Source organism: Lissotriton vulgaris, chromosome 10 (genome assembly GCF_964263255.1).
Source record: "Lissotriton vulgaris chromosome 10, aLisVul1.2, whole genome shotgun sequence".
Lineage (NCBI taxonomy): Eukaryota > Metazoa > Chordata > Amphibia > Caudata > Salamandridae > Lissotriton > Lissotriton vulgaris.
Window position 1 is genome coordinate 164,210,002 of NC_141698.1, and position 24,564 is coordinate 164,234,565.

Here is a 24,564-nt window from a genome sequence, read left to right on the forward strand (position 1 = left end):
TGATAAGTTTTCTTTTAGTTTAAGCCTTTCCTTAATTATGTCTTGGCATCTCAGAGATGATGTTTCTATCAAGATCTGATGGTCCAGTGTTTTTATATTCTCTTCTATTCTCTCGATCTCTTTTTTTGCCTCCCTTGTTTTGTATATAGTTAGGCCACAGATCTTGCCTCTTATTACTGCCTTGTATGCCTCCCAGACCATTTGAGGTGAGGCACTCCCGTTGTTGTCCTGGAAATATAGTTCCGTCTCCTGTATAAGTTGGTCAATTATTACAGTGTCTAGGAGAACTGAGCGATCCAGTGTCCATCTCGGTATCGTTCTATCGCTATTTATTTTTAACGTCATTTGGACAGCCGAATGATCTGAAAGGTGAGCGGGAAGGTGAGTCACATTATGAGTGTTTTCTATTAACCCCTGATCTATTAAGAAATAATCGATTCTCGATTGTATACCAAGCTTTTTGTTGTTGAAGGTAAACCTGTCCTGTTTGATGCCCTTCTCTTTCCATACATCAGTTAGGCTTAAATCTCTTTTGTATATTCCCAACCATTCTCTCATTTTTGGCAGGCTATCCTGTTTTCCTATAGGGTTTCGATCTGCTTTAGGATCTAAAATGATATTAAAGTCTCCACCCAAAATCACAGGAAAATTTTCCGAAATCAATTGGGAGTATAGTGATTGTAGTGGGGTAGGATCATCTGTGTTAGGTCCATAGTACCCAGCTAAAATAAAAGTGTTATTGAGTATGCTAATCTTCGCTAACGCCCATCTCCCCTTAGGGTCTGTTTCAGATGATAAGATTCTTGCCTTCAAAGATTTTTTTATGAGGATAGCAACCCCTTTTATAACACACTGTTGGTCAGTACATACATAATCATCGACCCAGTGGAGAGTTTTAATTATCTCCTCCCATTCTTTTTTAAGTAGGTGTGTCTCTTGTAAAATTAAAATTTCGCTATCAATAGTTTTTAGATATTCAAAGATTTTCCGTCTCCTGCTCTTAGTTCTTAACCCGTTAACATTACAAGAAGTTATATTTATATTCTTTAGGTTCCTTCCCATCTCCATCTGTTAAGTGACTGAAATCCATTATTAACCATTTGGGTCCTGATTGTCTCCTTTCGTTTAAGATTAGGACTTTATTTTTTTATTTTTCCCTACTTTGCTCCCATTCCCCGTGTGCTCCCCTCCATCCTCCCTTATTAAGTGTGCTGAAAACCAATTGTGGTTGTGATTATATAGAATAAACAAAAGAAAAAGAAAGAAGAAGGCATGGGGAGACACACTCCCTCCCTGTGAAAGCCTCCCTTTCCTTTGGGCCCTAATTATAGCCCACTTTGAGCCCCGTGCCTGCATTCATGAAAAAAAAAGCTATTTGAGGATGCTACTGCTATAAGTATAGCTTATTACAAAATTCTACTGTTACATTTTTGAGTATATACAGTGCAGAACAAGTGTATTCAGACTAGGAATGGGATTGTATTTGAATTTGATCCCACATCTGTACTAAGAGAGAATCAACTTCTAGAGTGTCTTTGATGTTATACATCTTATTTCTCCACATTATCCTGAGTGAGGCAGGAAACTTCATTTGGACTGTAGCTCCAAGTGATTTTAGTTCGGGCATTTTTTGACCCAGCTCCCATTGCCTGTCTTGAGTTACTTTCGCAATGTCAGATCGGATCCTAACGGACCAGTCATCCCTGTTATATGACCCACTTTTTAGAGCTTCGCTCAGGATCCTCTCCTTAAGATTGTATGATCTAAAGTTCACCAGGATCTTCCTTGGATTCTTTCTTTCTTTGGGTTTCCCAAAAGGATCATGATGTACCCGCTGAATGTCGTTTTCCAGATCTAGGGTTTTACTCCATGGAAAGTGTTCTTCTATTAGCGATATTATAAACCTAACTAATAATATCTTGATAGGTAGAGGAACACGCCAAGGTTGTCCCCTCTCCCCCTTGCTTTTTAATTTCTATATTGAGCCGATCGCAGAATGCCTTAGAAATCTCCCTTCAATCTCCCCATTTTGTTATCAAGGGTGGCATAAGAAAGTAGCTCTTTATGCAGACGATCTCATGATCTTTACTTCAGTCCTAGAAGAGGCACTTAAAACAGCAGAAGAGACCTTAATAAGCTTTGGGAGGATATCTGGTTACCAGATAAATCAAACTAAAACTGAAATTATAAGCCTGAATGAAAATTTTGTATCCCCCTTCTGTAAAGAAAAAATAAGATATCTGGGTATCGATCTGGTAAAGGATATTGATAGAATAACCCAAATAAACTTCCATAGGGTAGAGACTGAGGTAAAAAAGCTATTGAAAGTATGGAAGGGTCTGCCTTTAACATTCCTGGGCAAATCTAACATAATGAAAATGGCAATTTTTTACCAATATTCATCTTTATTTTTAACGCTATCCCGCTCGAGTTTAATAGAGAAAAGATGAAAAAGATGCAGGGAGATTTATCTAGTTTTATATGGTCTTCTAAAAAACCAAGAATTGCATGGCATAAACTAAGGAGAACTAAAGAGCAGGGAGGTATAGCTAGTCCAGACCTCCTAGAATACTGCAGGGCCTTTCAATTTAAAAGTAGTAGAGTGTTGTTGGGCCCTTACGAAAACTACCCATTTTTCCTACAAAATTTAACAAATAACACCAGCCACTTCTTGTATAAATTCGGTCATCCGAAGTTCTTTAAAAAAATTAAATTGAAGGTCCTGAAATCAGCCGCTAGAATATGGTACTGTGTCAGGTCTACAGTAGATATCCCCTTCTATAGAGATAAGGCCCCGATTTGGGATTCTCAGACCACACCAGACTGCCTTAGGGACAGTTTAGCGATCCCTCTAAAATCTGCTGGAATAACAGAATGGGGACAGCTCATGTTTCAAAATAAACTTCTGGAATGGGAAATATTGTCGCAATGTACGAACTCCACTCTTTCGAGATTCAAATACTACCAACTATTGAGTTGGAGTAAGTCCCTCAAAGAAACTAGGAAAGGTAATAACTCCCTGGAAATAAAGATGCAGTCGACTAAACCATTTTTGAAAGAAATATCCTTCTGGTACTGGGCCCTAATTTCGGCAGGGGAGGACGACTTCCGAATTCCAGCGAGTATATGGGGAAAAGACCTGCCGACGCTGGATACAAGCAATTCATGGCAAGTATCTATGAGCATATGCTGGTCGATTGTAACATCTGCTGCTCTCAAAAGAAATAATTTGCTCACTATACATAGAGCCTATTGGACACCGAAAAGATTATCCAAACTGAACGGGGCCACAGTGAAGAGCTGCCCAAAATGTGGTTTACAGATGGCTGACGACCTACATATGTTCTGGCGATGTCCCAGTCTTGATGGCTTCTGGAAAGATGTGGGTATTACCTTAGATGGGGTATTTGGAAGACAACTTTCTTTAAGTATGGACTTAGTTATTTTTGGGGTCACAAGTATGAATGCAGAAAGACCCTTTTCGAAAGCCCAACAGAACTTAATTTTCATACTGATTCTTTTGGCAAGGAGAGAGATTTGTGTAAAATGGATATACCCTGTCCCTCCGACCCATAACGAACGGCTGGTGTCAGTTTTGAAAGTGTTTAACCTTGATAAAAATAAGAAGTTTGGCTCTAAAAAATATAAATCTTGGGATATTTGGGAAGAATTCCATAGAAGGTGAATTAAATGGTGGGGTACATATAACGTAAATATACCGTGGTAGTAATATACCTGGATTTCCCATTGTACTCCACTGTAATGTCCAATGATTACGCTATCGCAACAATATTGAGGAAGGCTTGCAAGAGTAGCCATAATGGCTAGCTCAGCCCAATACGAAACAAGAAACCTCCTCCTTACAAGTATACGGATGTAAGGGGTTCCTTCTCCCAGAGATGCCGCGAAGCTGAGAAGGGCCCCTGAAAACTCCTTACTTTAAACTGTTGCGTAATGAGGACTAAAAGAAAAACCCAAAAAAAACACTGGTACCTTGCGGCATGGCGCAAGGGTGCCTGCATTAGTGCCAGGCTAATAGAAGAGCACCAGCGCACAGGCAGACGTTTGCCTTATCTTAGTAAATATTGTGTATTTCTGCTCTCCCCCTTTTATGCGACACAGCGCAATAAGTTCCCTTGCTGTGCTTCATTGCCTGAAAGTTTAGTAAATCTGAGCCTAGGTTTTTGTTCAAAGATGTGTGATCGAAGATGTGTGATCCAAGATCTTTTAAGTTCTTTTTATACATCACTTGTTTGAAATGACTCATTAACAAAAAGTGCAAGGCAGGAGACAGTTGCAGGATGTAACAATACTTAGTAATTGGGCTCCAAATTACATAGCTGGATTCATATTTTGAACTATTTGTTTAATTTCATCCATAAATACCCACCTTAAGAGAAACTGCTCTTGAACCATTACCGACTCCCCCAGGTCTTGATCTGAGACAATAGTTTTTGCGTTGAAGTCTCCTACAGTAAAATAAAGCTATTAGTTCCACTGTGGCAGTGGTTAATTGGAGCTGGTGATTTCTGATGCCGACCAATGGCACTTAATTGGCCCCCCTGGCATTTATAACAATCTGCCACATGGAGACGCTGTTTATCTAATTTAGTGTTGGGCACAACAACAGGTGTTTATTAATTAACATGCATTTAAAATTACTAATATCTGCGGTATACAGTAAAAATATCGAGTTTTTTATTTCTAATTACATTAATATCGATTCAAAAATATAGAATGGACACAATATTCACTGGACAGAATACAGACTACAAAAATATCGACTAGAATAGCATTAATATTGATTCCAAAATATAGAATGGACAAAATATTGAATGGACAGAATATAGACAACAAAAATCTCGAATTAGAGGTAAGTAAGTTAATATCAATTTTTTTAAGTGTTTTTTATGTTACTATATGTTTGAAAAGTGTATATTTATTTTATAATTTATTTTAATTAATTTTATGGTATTTTATTTTTGCGTAATATAAATCAGTAGCGGGTTGTGGGTTTATAGGGGAATAGGGTGGGAAGTAATGTAATATTAATTAATTAAATATGTTTATTTATTATTTATTTTGAATTAATTATTAATTAAATATTAATTGGTAATTAAATAAAATGTAATTGGTAATTCATTTTAATTAATTGATTAATTGGTAATTCATTGTTAATTAATTAATAATTGGTAAGTAATTAAAATATAATTGGTAATTAATTTTAATCAATTGATTAAATGTTAATCTTGTTAATTGTATTAATTTCTTTTCAGTAGTGGGTTGTGGGTTTATAGGGGAATAGGGGGGAAGTAATTTAATTATAAATAATTAAACCTTTTAATTTATTTATTGGTTATTTTTGTTGAAATTAATTTATTATAAAAAACTAATAATTATTTTACTTTTTTTTAATTGGTATTAATATTGAATTAATTTTCATTCATATATGAAGTATTTACGTTCCCTACTGTTGCACTCTTTGGAGTGGGAATAGTAATTTTAACCCCTACGCTATCCAACGCTTTCCCTACTGCTGCAATCACTGGAGTGGGAACAGTAATTTTTATTCCTACGCTATCCAATGCTTTCCCTACTGTTGCACTCACTGGAGTGGGAATAGTAATTTTCACCCCTACGGTATCCAAGGTTTTCCCTACTGTTGCACTCTCTGGAGTGGGAATAGTAATTTTTACCACTACGCTATCAACGTTTTCCCTACTGTTGCACTCTGTGGAGTTGGAATAGTAATTGTTACCCCTACGCTATCCAATGCTTTCCCTACTGTTGCACTCACTGGAGTGGGAATAGTAAAGTTTACTGCTACGCTATCCAATGTTTTTTCTACTGTTGCACTCACTGGAGTGGTAATAGTAAATTTAACCCTCTCGCTATCCTATGGTAAATATATTGTATATTTTATTATTAATACTATGTATGTATATATGTGTATATATATATATATTCACAGAAAAAAACATAGGTTATAGACCATATATAGTTAGGAATTTGCATTTACAAAACCTTGAAAATTCACTGAAAAAACCATAGGTTATAGACCATATATAGTTAGGGATTAGCATTTAAAAAACCTTATTTTATTTGCACAAAACCATTGAAATTCCATATATAGTTAGTTGCACTAACTATATATCGCGGACCCGCAATCCACTGCTAATGATGTCACATATTACATCATTCATGACATGGTCAGTGACATCACTGATGACATCACTGATGACATCTCAAATGACATCACTGATGACATCACTGATGACAACACCCAGTGACTGTATGTTTCTGTAAAGTTAAAATATGTCTTACATATTGAAGAATGAGTGGATGTATAAATGTCTGGACGAAGGATTTAGTAGGTGCATGACTGACTGTATGAGAGAATGATTAAATGTGTCTCACTGAGTGCATGGGTTAGTGATTAAAGTGTCTTAATTTGGCAATCATTATTTATGTTCTTCTGTAAACTGCTGCATGTTTAAATCAGTAGCTATATCAGAAACTATATGGGTTATTGAATGGTTGCCCAAGTATTTGTATGGGAGACTGAGTATGTGTGTGGGTGGCTGGGAGGTGTATAACTCTGTGCATAGATGTGTGAGCAGTTGATTCCCTAGGTGTATGGGTTCAAAAGTGCATGTAGAAACAGCTGTATGGACAGTTGACTGTGTGCATGAGTATATTGGTGAGTGAATGGATATCTCAGTTCTACATGTCAAAGTAAGTACATATGTAAAACACACTCCATGTGAGAGTTGACATATATAAATAACTGAACATAAGAGCCAGTGAATGTGAGAGTGGCTGTATGAATCATTGTGAACTTATATCAAGGATTGTATAAGAGTAAATATGTGTTAGTATATGTTTGAATAAGTAAGGTGTGTATAACTGTATAGTTGAGGAAATGGAGGTGTGATTGATTCTTTGCATGACTGACTAGGTGTGTGAGTAACTCCATGGATGTGTGACAGTCTGTGAGTGCCTGTTTACACTGAGTGTATCTAAGGTTATATTAGAGTCTGAAGATGTATTATCACATAAATGATATCATCAGTGATGTAATCAGTAATGTCAAATGAGATGTCAGTGATGTCATCAGTGATGTCATTTGAGATGTCATCAGTGATGTCATCAGTGATGTCATTTGAGATGTCATCAGTGATGTCATCAGTGATGTCACTGACCATGTCATGAATGATGTAATATGTGACATCATTAGCAGTGGATTGCGGGTCCGCGATATATAGTTAGTGCAACTAACTATATATGGAATTTCAATGGTTTTGTGCAAATAAAATAAGGTTTTTTAAATGCTAATCCCTAACTATATATGGTCTATAACCTATGTTTTTTTCAGTGAATTTTCAAGGTTTTGTAAATGCAAATTCCTAACTATATATGGTCTATAACCTATGGTTTTTTCTGTGAATTTCATTGGTTTTTTAAAAGCTAATATCTATAGCTGTAAAATATGTTCTTTATTAAGTGACGTATCACGTAGCCCGTGAGACGCCTCATGATGCATCGCATAACCGTGACGTATCGTCTCTGCAGCGCAAACCAAACCCAAAACGTAAGCGCGCCAGAACACGCTTAAAGATATATATATATTTTTTTAACCTTAATTAGACAAAATCCACACGTGCACATATCACAAACGTTCAAAAAACACAATATGTCGGACTCCCGTTACGCTGCCGGTTAGCTGCCCGGTTAACGTACCAGGAAGCACCTTTACCGCGAAAAATCGCAATTTTTTTTTTCACCCCCCAGGGAACTTTAATAGCCCCCTCATCAATCCTAGGGGTTCAGGAGGGGTCTGCCTTACCCCTTTCATTCATTTACACCTTTTTTTTTTCCACCTCTTGTCTCTCGAACCCACAGAGAGACAAGATGGCGGCCGCTCCAGACTGTTTACAATGATAACAGCCAATCAGCTTCTCCTCAGACTCCCGTTACACTGCCGGTTAGCTTCCCGGTTAGCTGCCCGGTTCGCGTACCAAGACGCGTCTCTACGGCGAAAAAATCGGATTTTTTTTTTTTTTTGGCCCGCGTGGCTTTATAATATCCCCCTCATCAATCCTAGGGGGTCAGAAGGGGTGTACCTTGCCCTCTTTCCTTCATTTCCCCCTTTGTTTTGGCCTCCTCTTGTCTCTCGATCCTACCGAGAGACAAGATGGCGGCCGCTCCGGACTGTTTACAATGTTGACAGCCAATCAGCTACTCCTCAGACTCCCGTTACACTGCCGGTTAGCTTCCCGGTTAGCTTCCCGGTTAGCTGCCCGGTTAGCTGCCCGGTTCGCGTACCAAGACGCGTCTCTACGGCGAAAAAATCGGATTTTTTTTTTGGGGCCCGGCGTGGCTCTATAATATCCCCCTCATCAATCCTAGGGGGTCAGAAGGGGTCTACCTTGCCCCCTTTCCTTAATTTCCCCCTTTGTTTTGGCCTCCTCTTGTCTCTCGATCCTACCGAGAGACAAGATGGCGGCCGCTCCGGAGAGCCAATCAGCTTCGCTTCGCAAAGTTCCGATACGCGAAAAGTTCGCGAACCGGAGCGCTGCCCGGAGCGCTGTTACAGATATATATCTTGTTTTAAACGTTAATTTCTCAAAATTCGCTGAAGCACATATATTGAGACCTAGAAAAGGCACATCGGGCTAACAGTCCCTACAATTTTGCCAAGTTTCGTGGAAATCCATTCAGCCGTTCGGGCTAAAAGTGAGGCCAACCGCCCTATGGAAATTAACATGGGCAAAACACGTTTTGGGACCCCCCTTTTTTCTCGGCCCCCCCTTGACGAACCCCCCCCAAATTTACAGGAGCTGCTCAGAAACCAAATGTGCCATTTTCCTGAAAATTTCAGCCAATTCCGTCCACAAACGCCAAAGTTATTAGGCATAGAATTTTCAAAAGTTCCATAGAGAAAAAATCCTAACTATACCTACTGGCTATTGCCAGTAGGTAATATATATATATATATATATATATATATATATATATATATATATATATATATATATATATATATATATTTTAAATACACAAAGTTGCCTTCAGAAGACGAAGCCTGCTCACAGCGTGCAAAGCCATTTATTTCAAGGATTTCCATCAGCCTGGCTCAGCACACAAATAGAATGCCAGACGCGTTTCGGGCGGAGCACGCCCTTGGTCACTGGCGCATAGACACAAACAGCAAGAGCAGACCACCTGTGCACTGAAATATCCCGCCTCAGTGGGCGTGTGCTTAAAGTATTCTGGTCTGTGTAGTCCGCTCACAATAAAACCACAGTGGGTGCCATTTGGTCCTGCAAAATGTTAGTATTACCCCAGTGGGTATGTGTAGCACAGTCAGGTTCAGGACATTGTAAAACCTCAAAGTGGACACGCTGTTTCATTTTGCAGGACCAAATGGCGCCCACTGTGTTTTTATTGTGAGCTCTTGCTGTTTGTGTCTATGCGCCAGTGACCAAGGGCGTGCTCCGCCCGAAACGCGTCTGGCATTCTATTTGTGTGCTGAGCCAGGCTGATGGAAACAGCAAGAGCAGACCACCTGTGCACTGAAATATCCCGCCTCAGTGGGCGTGTGCTTAAAAGTATTCTGGTCTGTGTAGTCCGCTCACAATAAAACCACAGTGGACGCCATTTGGTCCTGCAAAATGTTAGTATTACCCCAGTGTGTATGTGTAGCACAGTCAGGTTCAGGACATTGTAAAACTTCGAAGTGAACACGCTGTTTCTATAGTGCCTCTTAGTCCTCCGCACTACAAACCCGCATGATGTGCAGTGGGGCTCCGTCACGGCAGGGCATGCCGTTACATCTTAAATACACAAATTTGCCTCCAAAAGACGAACCCTGCTCACAGCGCGCAAAGCCATTTATTTCAAGGATTTCCATCAGCCTGGCTCAGCACACAAATAGAATGCCAGACCCGTTTTGGGCGGAGCACGCCCTTGGTCACTGCCGCATAGACACAAACAGCAAGAGCAGACCACCTGTGCACTGAAATATCCCGCCTCAGTGGGCGTGTGCTTAAAAGTATTCTGGTCTGTGTAGTCCGCTCACAATAAAACCACAGTGGGCGCCATTTGGTCCTGCAAAATGTTAGTATTACTCCAGTGGGTACGTGTAGCACAGTCAGGTTCAGGACATTGTAAAACCTCGAAGTGAACACGCTGTTTCTGTAGTGCCTCTTAGTCCTCCGCACTACAAACCCGCATGATGTGCAGTGGGGCTCCGTCACGGCAGGGCATGCCATTACATCTTAAATACACAAAGTTGCCTCCAAAAGACGAAGCCTGCTCACAGCGTGCAAAGCCATTTATTTCAAGGATTTCCATCAGCCTGGCTCAGCACACAAATAGAATGCCAGACGCGTTTCGGGCGGAGCACGCCCTTGGTCACTATATTTGTATATATATGTATTTTTTTAATTAATTATCTATTAGTTTTAATGCTATTTAAGTATTTTTAAGGTAGTTATATTTATTATTTTATTAATTTTAAATTACTTTTAGCTATTTAAAAAAGTTGATATTTTGACTATCTATATTTTTTACATCGATATTTTTGATTCAATATTTTTGTATATCGATATTGTGTCAGTGATCCAATGTCTGCCTCCCAAGCCATTCCTTTAGCTTTGGGGGCCTGGAATAGTCTGAATTGTCATACTTGTGTGAGTGTGATGGTTATTAGTTATGTTGGTACTGTCATTGGCAGCGGCAATGGGTGGTGGAAACTGCAATGGCCTCCTAATGAGGGCCCTAGCACTTTTTTTCTTTTTTTTTTTTACAAACTAAGCATTGCATTGTGAGTGTTGTCTCTTGTAGTTCTGGGGAGGTCCAGTGCATTATTTATGAACTCTCAGACCACTAGAGGTCTTACATGTTGTCCTTTTTTCTTCTTTTCTGTGCAGATCTTTGGGGCCTGGTAAACAATGCTGGGGTTGCGTACCCAGTAGCTCTCAATGAGTGGCTGTCGGTGGACGACTTCAGGCGGGTGATAAATGTGAATTTGATCGGTATGATCGACGTGACACTTGCCTTACTTCCTTATGTGAGGAAGGCTTGCGGAAGGATCGTCAATATGTCCAGTATAGCAGGCAGGCTGTCTCTTTTGGGAGGAGGATACAGCATTTCCAAATTTGGAGTGGAAGCTTTCTCTGACAGCCTGAGGTGAGTGTCTTAAAAAGTGCAATTTATCTTTTGCTAATTATTGCTTTGGACTATCAACTATGGCCTATATCTAGATTAAAAATGTGGTTCTCCAGAATGTAAGCATCGAGAGTGGACCGCAACGTCTAATAAAGAGGATGGCATCTGTGGCGGCTGGTGAAATTTGAAAGTGGGAGTGTAAATTTTCCAGATGTACGCAAAATGAAAACATGCGTATCTTTAGATTATTCTGCTTTTGATACTCCCATCTGAGCTTAGATTGCCCATTAAGGACGTAAAAACAGCATCCGTCTGCACTTTCGTTTTACGTTTTCTTGTGGGTGCGTAATTTTCATTTAAAGTAAAAGACTGTAGCAACTATAAACCATCAATAAACTTGTGGTGTGCTTGTTGCTGTAGTCATGGGTAGTTTACATTTACTGAATTAGCAGTGTGTGATGAAGACACTAGTTCATTCAGTGAGATAATGGGTTGTTTTAAAAGTAAATAAATTGATGACAAATAATAATATTCAGTGCTTAATTTGTTAAAACAAAATTAGTATAGATGCCTAATTCTTTTTATTAAACAGCTGTCACTAAAATCTACCACTAGCTCCCCCTGCTTTGTCTCTGGCACTACCCACTTACACCCCAAATATGGATTGCAGTGAAAGAGCAATCCCATCTAACTACAAGAAGGTAGTTTTGATGAATTCTGCTTACTATAAAGGTCCAGTGTTTTAGGGTGATCAAGCAAGAGAAAAGGTAACCGGAAGAGAACAGCAAGGAGCGAGGCCAGTAAGAAAACAACTGAAAAAATTATCACCTAATGTACCTAATATCACGCAGTACTCTTTTTAAGAGTCGTAAATGACCCACTACCCATGTCTGTGCTAAAGGTTCTTTGACAGTGCATGAATCTTATAAGATAAAAAAGCAAAGAGAAAATATTACCATCCACACTTTCTTCCTTGGTGCAGATATGCTTTCTTGACTATATGCACAGAAACTCTCATACATACCACAAAACTAGTATAGTAGGTGCCTAAATAAATACTTTTTTCAAGAACCATTAGTCCAGTATCTGATGATTCTCAGAACACTGTGAGAGAAAATGTACAGCATCAATGCTGAGAAAGGATCTTGATTATTTATAGACAAACTAGCTTACCCGTCGTGCGTTGCTGCGATCTCCGAAGAAAGGAAATGTAAGGAAACTTGTTATGATAACATTCAATTTACATTGTGTCATTTTTATTGAAACTTATTCATTTTAATATGGAAAAATTTTTAAAGTGTTGTTTTAATTCTGTTTATTAATTTATTAGAGTGCTTGTGGATACACATTTTTTTTGTTTTTCCGTCTGGTGCGTACACAAATAAATCAGAAGGTGTTCTGACGCGTGAGCTGGCCACATACAGTTGTCCATGTGAGAAGCACGGATTCTCCAAATCTAGTCCACACACTTGCAGCGATTGTCCTTGTGCTTTGTAGATGGTCATTGCAAAAGCAAGTCGCACCGGGAACTAAACGTTCAGTATTGGAAAGATTATGAGGGCCCTGGGGGCCGATATTTAACCATTTAGTTTTTTTGCTAGAAACATTCGCGGGAGTGTACTCAACAACTTCCCAAAGTTTCATGCCGATCGGATGAATGGTGTAGTAATGCATAAAGAACAAACAGACATACTTTCGTTTTTATATGTATAGATGTCAATGCCTTTGAAGAGGTGCCATATAATAAGACACAATGTTTTCTTGGAGCAAGGCAATCCATTGTAAATGAGTAAACAAAACATATGTCATGTACTTGATTCCAAGCTATATTCCAAGGTTAATCTACAAGAAAAGCAACAAAGTCAGTATTCCATGAGAATCCAGGAAATATCACCAAGCAGAATTTTATAACTCTCAAAAACTTGCAGGCAAAGTACTGGAGAAAACAAGCTGAAATATAAACAGCATCCTCCTAGGTGCTGAATATAGACTCTAAAGTTGTGGAGCTAGCACGCTTGTGCGTCTCTGACCCCCACCTCAAAGAGAGCAGCCATTCGTCCATTGTGCTAAAGCTACAAAAGTTCAAAGAGCTCCCAGCGCCATCTGCTATTTCCGGGGGGGGGGGGGGGCTGGGTGGAGTAAAGGACACAAATGCAGCCTCTGGAAGCTGCCAAATAGCCAAAGCTGTCCTATATTACTGCAGCTTGTGCTTCAAATTCAAAACACCCCTTGAAAACAGCTAAGAGTAGGGCGTGTCTCCTGTGAACGAAGCAGACCAGACCACTTCAAACACTCTAACCACCATTGCCTCAGTCCTACGCTTCTCCACTTAAACAAATCGGACGAAAGGAGTTACGCACAAAATTCCACCCATCAGCTGGGGAGTATTTTGCCATCAGAATCATAGGATGCTTAGTTTGCGTGGCCTTGCTGGTGCTTTAAATGGAAAAATAGAAGTCCAGGGACTCCGTAACGGAGTACCTGCTTGTTTCTGAGAAGTGTCGGTACTCTCCAATTAAAAGTATTACATTTCTGTCGAAGTGCCGGTACTCTCCCGCTCAAAACAAAAAGTGCTGTTACTCAGTACCGGACAGTACCTTTCTTAGGAAAGGATAGGATACTAATATGTGTACATTGGCATTGCTAATAGCCTTACAAATCACTATGTATCCACACTCAGATGACATATAGGTTATGACCTGCTCAAATCTTAAATTTGAAGGAACTTTAGTACGTCTAAATCTTGACAGGTGCACAAACCAGTAAAAGAGCTGTGGAGGTGTATATGACTAAATGTATTTCTGTTGTTAGCTAGGGAGCAGGCGTCTGCTGCTATGTTTAAGTTTGAAATATGAAGTTTATTTAGCAAATGGAATAACACAATAGATAAATATGCAAGCATGTAAGCACATTATGATGAAAGGAGAATGAGAGAACATAATAAGCGATAGAAAATAGTTACAGTGAAGAAGAAGTTAAAGGAAAAAATAGAATAAAAGAACGTAAATAATATAAATATCCTAATAAGAAATGACAAAGGTATAATAACATTGCTAAAAGATAAGCAACAAATGCATATTGCTAACAGAATTTTAGATCAATTATCTATACTGGTAATAAAGAGTCATGGAGGTTTGGGTACCTCTTTAATCTGAGGATTATGCAGCTGGCAGCCTTTGCAGAAAAGTCCAGGAATGTCATCATGGGTAACAAAAGAAGGTCTTTTTTGATGGCAAGAGATATTGGATTCACATATGCTGTGTCAAGCCTGTGGATATTGCAGACACCATCCCACCAGGCTTGAAATGACGTATTAGAAGAGTCTTTCCATGCTTTGGTGAATTGCTGAAACGCAACTGCAGGAAGTAAATCCAGTACACCAACATTGTCTGAATGAGAAGAGCAGTCCTCTAAAATGCTTCCAAGAAAAATGTTAGTGAAAGTAAAAGGGATGTGTGCGTGAAAAGTATAATTTATCTGCTTCCAGACTTTTAACCAAAATTGATATGTGGAAAGAAATTTGAAGACATTCGAATAGCACATGTTTAAGGTCACAGAGGGTGGTATTGCAGGACCAACAGGAGGAGGTAGGATATATTCTATGTAGAGCTGCTGCAGTGATAAAGAGTGTATTGTAAATAGAAAATAACGTTTAGATGGCATTAGCTGCCCTATAGGAATTGAAAAATAGGGATATAGGTCAGTTTTCCATTGCAGTTCCACATCTGCTTCATCTCGGATCTTCTGGAAAAGTAGTTAGTTTATTAAATATTTGGGATGCTGAGGGAGAGTTTAACAGTAGGAGGGGGCTAGATGAGGGACAGGAGAAATAAAAGGGATATTATCTGGGAGATGATCAAATACAACAGATCTTAATGTTATGTATATTTAGTATACTATGAGGATGGCAAGGAAAGTATGATTGAGCTAGTGCAAAAAGAAGGCAAGAATCAATATCAAAGAGTTGATGAATCATCTTAGACCTTTTTCATGCCAAGACTTGCAAAAATTAGTTTTATTATTTATTTTAACATGTTTAATTCCAAATTGAGGTTTGAAGAAATTGTTCTCTGATATTCTGATGGGAGACAAAAATAAGGCAGAGAATTTTACATGCATTTTTTAGAATAGAGAAAGATAAGGATTGACATTTCTGGTTAAAAGATAAACCTTCTCGAACAGAAAAAGGATGAAGAATGTTTTCTTCAATATCGTCCCAGGTGGGAGGAATAATAGATTCCTCTTCGATAAGTGAAAAAGGGGATTGTTTAAGAAAAAATGCTGTGTGGTAAGAATGAAAATTGGGAAAATTAACTCCTTCCATATGTTTGGAGCATTTAAGTTTTTGAAGAGACATGCAAGATTTTTTTGTTGTTCCATAAAAATTTGGAAAGAAATTGAGTACATTCTTTTAAAATTAAGGCAGGGAATAATTAAAGGAAAAGTAGAAAGACAGAAAAGCATTATAGGTAGTAGTATCATCTTTATATTATCCTAACGTCCCCACCAAGATGAGAATAGAGAATTCCATCTAAATGTAAGAGATGTTAGGGTTGTGAAAACCCCTTTCAGATTCAGACAAACTGTCTCTTTTAAAGAAACATTAAACCTTAGGCCAAGGTATTTGATTTTATCGTGATAGCAAAGACAGTGAGAAGAAGCTAAATCGGCATGAAAACATAGTTTATTTAAAAGGATAATTTCACGTTTGTCAGCATTGAGTTTATATCCTGCAAGAGAAGCAAAGTTTGTAACTTCATTCAAAAATACTGGTAGAGAAGTTTGTGGATGTGAAATGAAGTACAGAATATTGTCTGCATATAATGAAAAGTTTAGCTGTTTTCCCCGTATTAAAAACCCTTAATGCCTGACTTCATACAAATTGTTAGCAAAAAGGGCTCTAGGGAAAGAGTAAATAATAGGGAGGAGAGAGGGCATCCTTGGTGAAAACCACAATGAAGTGAAAAGAACAGAGAAGTAAGACAATTGACAATGATGGAGGCCTTTGGTAGAAGAATTTAGCAAGTTGATAAGATTAATACATTTAGGGCTAAAGTCAAACCAAGAGAGTAGCCAAAAATAAAAGGCTAACTAACTCGGTCAAACACCCTTTGGCATCCAGAAAAATAGCTGCTAAAGAATATCTATATGATTTGGACTTAATAAAAACATAAAAAAATAATCTAGTGTTAACGGAAATATGTCAACCTTTAATAAACCAGACTGTTACCTTCCTATTAATTTAAGCAGTAAAAAGTGAAGACTTAGTGTTTAGATCTTTGTTTTCTTTAAAGGAACCTCCAGCAGAGTTAGAGGATATAAAGTGAGCAGAATGCTGATATAATTTAGAAATGAGAGGTTTGGAGGAACACAGACACAATTCTGTAGTGAATCCATCAGGTCCTTGGGCTTTTCCCTTTTTGATAGACTGATAGCAATAAGAATGGCAGCAATAAGAATGTCTTCATCTAGTGAGGAAACATATATATCAGGATCTGAGGGTGGTTAGATGGATGATAAACCTTGAAGAACATCTTTCGGATTAACATGATATTCTGGAGTATATAAATTCAGGCAGAAGTTAGTAAGTTCAGATAGTATATCTTCATTTTTATGAACAGTGTGGTTAGTGGTGGACAAATTGGAGTCTACTTTAGTCCAATCTTTTTTAATTTTGAGATAATTAGCAAGAAGTTTCCCAGCTTTATTCAATCCTCCAAAATACTTGGTGCCGGATTTTTGGGAGATATGAAGTGCATTCTCTGTGGAAAAAATATTAAAGGCAAATGTAGTTTGACTCCATTCCTCCAGACAGGTTTTAGATTTAGAAAGGTAATAAGTGTGTTCTAATTGTTCAATATGATTCAGAATTTGAATTACCTTCTTGGAAGAAGATTTCTTTGTGTGGGCTACAAAAGTAAAGATGAAATCTCTAGAGGCAGCTTTAAAGGTATCCAAGATAGTCTGAGGGGAATATCCAGTATCTAATTGTCAATAAAAAAGTATTTTGTAAAACTCTCAAAGTTTTGTGTAAAATTAGAATCCCGGAGAAGAGAATTGTTAAATCTCCATTGTTTAGTGCCAGGAGTATCGGGATAAGATCTAAATCTAGTGTGAAAGGGGCATAATCAGAAATTAATATGGAACCAATTTCTGAGTGCATAATATGTTGTGCAAGAGACTTTGAGACAAATAGATAGTCCATTCTTGATTGTGAGAAATGGGCAGGGGACAAAAAGTGTATTCTTGTAGGGATAGGTTACAGAGTATCCAAGCATTGATTAGAGTGATCTCTTGCTTATAGTAGATGTAAATTGTGAATCCATGGATGATTGGATAAATTTGGAATTTGAGTGACGATCAGTGAAGGAGTCCATAACCAAGTTGCAATCACCATCAAAAATTAAATAGTTGGCATTTAAAGACCTAAATTTAGATAAAACATCAGGGCAGAAATAGCTATCTAAATATGTGAAGGCATAGACATTGAGAATGGTTATAGGTGTGTGATTTATAGTTATGGATGCAATAACCCACCTGTCCATGGAATCTAAGTCCTGGGAGATAACTTGAATATTTAAGGATTTATTTCATATTAGAACATTGGAACGTTGGAAGCTCTATTGAAAACAATGGAGTGCTCGGGGCTTATAATGGCTGGTATGAGCCCAGAGCTCCAACATTCCAATGTTTCTTTGTTCACAGCTCTGGCTGTGAACAAAAGCTTCAGGGAGCCTAAGGGGATTTCTATCCCCTTGCCTTCCCTGAAGGCTGTGTTCTATTTGTTAGAACATTCTGCCCTCTAGTGGCAGAATGTTCTAATAGCCTTATAGCCCATCGTAGCAGGGCTATACCGGCTTTTAAAGTCCCTCTTCTTTGTTAAAGTCCGTTGCCTTCGGCTCGGGCCTTCAACGCTGCAGCGGGCCTTTAAGGCTATAATAATCTATGAAACAATGCTTAAGGCCATTTAGGAAATATCAAGAATCTTGTAACATTTGATATATAACGATAACAGTGAAAAAGCAATGAGATATACATAAATAATTCAAAAATAAGCAATGAAACAACAGCATAAAAGGATAATATAAGAAAAGCTTAATGTGATCATGAGAAGAGAAAGAATGAATAGAAAAAGAAGAATTAGGAAGAAAAGAAAGTAGACAGCAAACATACAAATATTTAAGGATTGTAGGGCCATGCAAATGTGGGTTACACAACCAAACTGAATGGCTGGAAAAGGAGGGGAGACCAAACCACACAAAACAACATTCGTGTAATTTTGAAGAGATATGGAACATAATTAAAAGAAGGAATGAAAGTAACAACAAACAAGAACATATATGATACAAGAAACATTGAGCATAATACATAACTGCCATTTAAAAGTCTGATTGCAAGGAGGGTATTAGAATATTTCAAATTCCATAAAATCAGGTAACAGTAGATTTTGGAATATCCATCGCCTCTCCCCTGCAGCTAGCAATTCTTTTTTGTAGAAGAAAGGGTTTTTTTTATGAGTGATAGTTTTGCTATTGTATATAACTTTGAATAAATAAGGGTGGAATTAAACAAATTTGACATTGAGAGAATGGAGAGCTGATCTGATATTAAGAAATGTCTTCTGTCTGTCTGTTATAGATTTGGTAAAGTCCTGTGCCAAAAAACGGTTGGATCTAGAAAATGAAATACGACCTTTGGCTCTTTTGATATAAAAAATAAATGATTACTCCTCTAGGTTTCTGTGTAGTTGAGGCAGTGTGAGGAGAATGCCCAAGTCTGTGTGCCCTTTGTGTATTCAAAAGAGGGGAGGTAGGCAGGTCTAAGACTTTGAGAACAAAGGATTACAGGAAAGATGTGGAATCAAAGCCCTCCACTCCTTCAGCCAAACAATGAATGCATAGATTAATTTTCCTGTTTCGATTTCCTATGTCTTCAGCATGCGTTTTAAGGACTAGACTTATTATTGCAACATCTTTTCAATGAGCACAGTATCCTAGTGTACCTTAACCCTTCATTCCATCTGATTAACTCTGCCCTCCACGTAATTCCATTTTTCATGCAGTGCTTAAAGTTGCATGTTAGTTTTCTACATGTAAGTGATAGAGCGCGCAGGTCACCCGACTCGGAATTTTAACAGATTTCACGCACTTGGGCCCATGACGTGATTATGACAGTAATTTTGTGAGTCGGGCGAGTTTACACACCACTATCAGTACTTTGTGTGTGTTTTCTTTAACACTATTACCATGGTACCTGACTTACCACAGGTACATATTCTCCCGATGAATCAGGAGTTAGTTGTAGACAAGAGACAAGATAAACCTAAATACTCTATTCCTCCAATAACACTTTGAGATTCTTTAATGACCACAGACACCTGGGGGGTTTTAAGGATTTTTATATAGTAAGTAAAATTCAAAGTGACAAGAGAATAAAACTGATGCAAATCAAAACGTCAATGATCAAAATTACAACAATCATATAGCTATGGATGAGGGCAAGCACCATTGAGTGCACAAGGGGTTCTATTGGGTAAGGGTAACAGGAAACATGCTATTCAGAATCAGGCTTATACTAGGGTAGGTAAGTTCAAAACACATTAGTCAGTGAATTTCTAAAACCTATGAGTGAAAACTATTCTTAGTCTAACTACTAATTCAGACCAAACTTCTAAACATCAGTAAATTAGATCACCCGAATTTGAGTAAAACAGTATCAATAATGTTCTAAAGGTGGGGGAAGAATGGAACACAACTAATAAACAGTTTGCATATATGACATTTCGGATAACAGAGAGATTATCATGGGCATAGAGGCTTTATTAAAAGAGTAGAAGAGAGGATAGATGGACAAACACCCATATAATATTTACCTAAGACAGGAATGAGGACTAACCCTGGCCACGGGTCAGCTTCGGGAAAAGGCGAGGACAAGGACCCTCAAGGATTTAGGATGCCAGTAGGTGAGCAGGTACAGCTCACAGACACTCAGGACAGGATCTCCCTCAGGATTTGGGTCAGGACTGGGCTCACCAAAGGGCACGACCAACACCTGCAGCTTTGGATGCAACGCCTGCGCTACCCCCTCTCTGCACGGAATCCGCCAGTAACCCCGATTGGGTTCTCGAATCTCCCAGCAAAGTGCTTCGCCAGCACTTAAGACTATTTCCACCGCTTGGAGTTTGTGGAAAATTTCGGACAGAGTGCTCCGCAGCTCTCTGTATCAATCACCTATAGAGTTCGTAGGGTCGGTGACAGGTCAGCTATTCGGACAAGTCGGACAATTTCTCTAACTAAAACTAGGCTAGTTATACCCTTTTCGGGTCCCTAGACCACCCACAAATGTTGCAAGTGATAGGATCCCCAACTTATGATTGGTCAGGAGAGGTGGTTAGGTCATTGTCACCACCAAAAATTCTGTGTTCCCATGATGAATATTTAATTTTCGTACCCACCCCTTACATTCCAGTTCCCATGGTTGAGAAAGGTGTAAAACAATAGGACACACATAAGAAAAATACATTTGTTGCAGTTTTAGGTACAGCCGAAATCTTCTCTCGGTGCACAAAAGTCGTTCCCAGGCGCATCTCAACTTCAGAAGCCAGCTGGCTTGGTGTTGCTTCTGCGCAGTTTGAATTTTTCCCTCATCACATGACGGGGTTGTACTGGGTTTCAAAGATGGAGCGGCTCCCCACTCCCAGGCCCGCAGATACGCTGTACATGAAAAGTAAGCAAAAACAAATTAGAAACACAGAAAAAATGAATACACTGTACACCATGATAAGCTACACTTCACCCCTTACTTTATAATAACTATAGCAGTTAGGAGTTATGCAGAAATAGATGGAAGTGCAAAGCGGCATGGGCAAGCAGAGAGCGTGATTAAAGACAAGCGGCCATTTTTAGCAACAATGCGCCTGAGCGAAATATCCCTCCAAAACTGCGAGTGCGTCACACCACATGGGTATGACCGACGCATGCGCAGACTGGATTTCTGCGAAGCGGCCATTCTGTAGTATGCAAGCGTTGTTAGGATTAATAGACACATAGGCAAGCGTCTCTGGGACACCCACGTGTACTGTAAAGGTGTGAAATTAATGACAAACAGGATTGGTTAATACTATTACAAATTAACGAGGTTCATGAATGTGAGCAAGTCGCTTTACGTGCGAATCCTTGCTCCATCAATCCCCTCTTTGATGATATTTACTATCACCACTATTAATGGAAACAGATGGCAACTTTCTTTCTTACATCTCACTCCTCTCTATTTCAATAAATTTGTTGTTGAGCCTCTTCTCAGCATCCTTATTAGGATGGAAACTCTTGGCCTTTTTATAGATTTGGTTTCTCAACTCTTCTAATTCAAGTTCGTCAATATTTCTCTTTATTCCTCTCTTGTTTACTGTGTACTTCTTTCGGCACTTTGGACATTTGCAGCACATAATTATAATAAACACAATCAGACTTATTCCAGCTATTGGCATCAGTATTTTCCCAACGAGACTGCGACCTATGTTAGAAAACCAACTACCTACAGAGGAGAGACCATCAGTCAGTCTCTTCGAGGCACTATCAACCTCCAGTGGTTTGAGTTCTTTTTCCAAATTGGTTATGTTTCGTACATATTTCTTAATTTCTACGCTCTTATCAGGAATGTAAGTGCAACAATGTTGCGCCTTCAGCATCCTGCAGACTCCGCCCTCTTTCGCCAATAAGGTATCAAGAGCAAGGCGATTCTGTAAAACCATTGATCTGATCGCAACCATTTCAGTGTTGACCAACAGGAATCCAGCAGCAGTGTCAGTAGATAACCGATCCACTACTGTAGATAATTTGCAAATACGGTGAGTATTCAGAACCACTCCCACTCCAGGTATCAGTGCACTAAATATATCACCTATAATTTCTCCTACACTTTCACGTTTTCTACGTACTAAACCATTAGTATTTTCATTGCTCCCAGCGGCGTTGTTCACATGGTATATTTTCGGGAAGACAATGCCAAAATAGCAGCTTCCATACCAATGATCCGGCAATTTAAAATAAGCCTTGTTTCCACATATATAATAAATTCCGGGAAACACAGGTTCTGACCCATTTTTGAAACTCCAACCTTCAATAACCTTGTAATTATGTTTGCATTCACTGGAACCAATGAATACATTGTTATAATATCTAGTCTTTTCTCTATGAAGACAGAGTTTCCCTTTCCGTTCAAAGTCCAGCAACAGTGCAGGATTAGCTTCGCCATTTGAGGTGCTTTCCATGTTTTCTGCCCATTTAGGAGTTTTCTGTCTCTTATCATTTGCCTTTCTTTGGAAACTCTCCCTTCTCTTTTCTGCCATTTTCAAGAACATTTTCTCTTGCTCATGTAATGAACAAGTCAGATTATCTCTGCGAGCTTCATTTAAATCTATGTCACCTATAGTCAGAAAGTATTCTCCCATGTAACGAGTCACCTCACTTCTAACATGTACAATGTTCAGGTTTCCCCGAATAATCAGGTCAGAAAAGATTACGTCGGTGTTTGAATAGTAGTACTGTAACGTGCTTCTGTAAAATAAGCTTGCTAATATACTACAGGAAATTCCATAGGTCAGGGGTAAATGGTGATAGGTCACACCTTCAGCTACTGAAGTGGGTAGCTTCATGCAAACATAACAATCTTCTATTTCCATAGCTTCTACATAATGCACTAAAAGATTTGCAAAGACATTTAAATGTGATCTGTTTCTCATCATGTGAAAGTGTAGTCCTTCCTCATCTGGTGCTTCTAAGTCAGGTCGGGTTTGTTTCAGGCTAACTGAATTCTCACGTCTTTCTACACTTTGTGGTGTTTCTTCAGTTTGCACAACTTCTGTGTCTGGTGTCATCGATTTAGTAGGGTACAAGTTAGTATCTTTACTTATCATAAAAGGTATAAAGACTGTTAGTCCTATCCATATTACTATCACTATCGCTACACTACATAAGCATATTTTACAGCAAGTTTTACAACAATTCCCTCTAGGTCTTCCATTCACATTTGAATCAGACATTTTAGCTTACAGTTGGCTTTCCAACCCCTCTTTGTTTCTCAACACAAGAGGTTTACGCAGTTTCACTTTCAAGTTGGGTCTTCTTCCTCAGGACTCAGATCCTCAATCGAATCTTGGTCGCTTTTGTCGCTTATTTCAGGATCATCAATTTCTTCCAACACCAAGTAAGTCCATTCAGGGCTCCGATAGATTTTGTTTTGTCTTTTTATTCTGGTATTGCGTCTGTTTTGCTGGGTTCCTGCTCTCTGTTTTTCACTAGCAGCTCTTTTCCGGTCTTCTATCTTTTCTTCTACTGTTTTTAATCTGAGTTTCAGTCTTTTTATGTATCTGGGTTCACTTTTCTTATTGAGCCTTTTAGCTATTACTGTAGTTTGGCCCTCTTCACAAGCTCTTTTATTTTCGTTCTGCTGTGGCACTATTGTTTCGATGATATTGTCTTCTTTTCCTGTCTGACTAGTCCCAGGGCTTTCTTCAGTTTCTTCTGCCTGGTTTCTAAGCTGGCCTTGTTCAGGTGTATTTTGGTTTCGTCTTTGTTTTTCAACTGTTTCTGTCTCTGCTTCCTGAAAACGTTTGTCTATACCTATCTGTTCCTGTTCATGCATTTCGAACCCTTGATTTTCTTCTGCATGAACTTCAGCCCTTATTACTATCTGTCCCTTTTCGGTTTCTGGAGTCTTTGGAGGTGTGTCGATGACTTGGTCTGTCCCTGCTCGATCTATTTCCTGATCAGGTCTGACGTGAATCTCGATAACCTGACCTTCTCCTTCTAGTCCTGTCTCATCCTCACTATCCCACTCTCTATCTAGATAGGAATACTTTCTGGTTCTTATTGGATCAAGAATCAGATCGTCTGCTGGGAACCATTCGTTTTGACTGGTGCTCGGTAGTATTACATCAGCTAGATCCGGACCCTCATCTGGAGTCTCCTCAGCTGCACCACCTTCAGCTTCAGCCACCTCTTCTTCAGTTACCTTTTTTGTATGGCTGGCATGAATCCACTTTGGCACGCCGGCACACTTCACAGCAGTGGTAGTGACAAGGATCACTTGCCTCGGTTTTCCCCACTTTGGTGCAAGGCAACTCTTCCGGGTATGTTTCTTCAACACAACCCAATCTCCAGGTTTCAGTTTATGGGCTGGAGTTGTTGGCCATTCGACAGCAGTCTCCCCAATCTGGTGAGAGAGAGAATGCACTTGGTCACCCAGCTGCCTGCAGTATTCTAGTACCAAATCATCAGAAATACTTAGCAGTTTGTGTCCAGGTACCCATGCCTGTCGCATCACTCTTCCCAGTAGTATCTCATGGGGGCTCAGGCCTGTCCTTCGGTTTGGAATGCTTCTCAATCCCATCAA

General features: G+C 39.0%; 1 protein-coding gene across 1 annotated transcript in view; it reads left to right on the plus strand.

Moving 5' to 3' along the window:
* Positions 1-24,564, plus strand: part of LOC147684905 (17-beta-hydroxysteroid dehydrogenase type 6-like) — a 92,338-nt gene that overhangs the window by 27,871 nt on the left and 39,903 nt on the right. Inside the window, exon 3 of the mRNA XM_086940795.1 lies at positions 10,935-11,193. Within this exon, the coding sequence (XP_086796921.1) occupies positions 10,935-11,193 (259 nt within the window). The remainder of the gene's footprint in view (positions 1-10,934; positions 11,194-24,564) is intronic.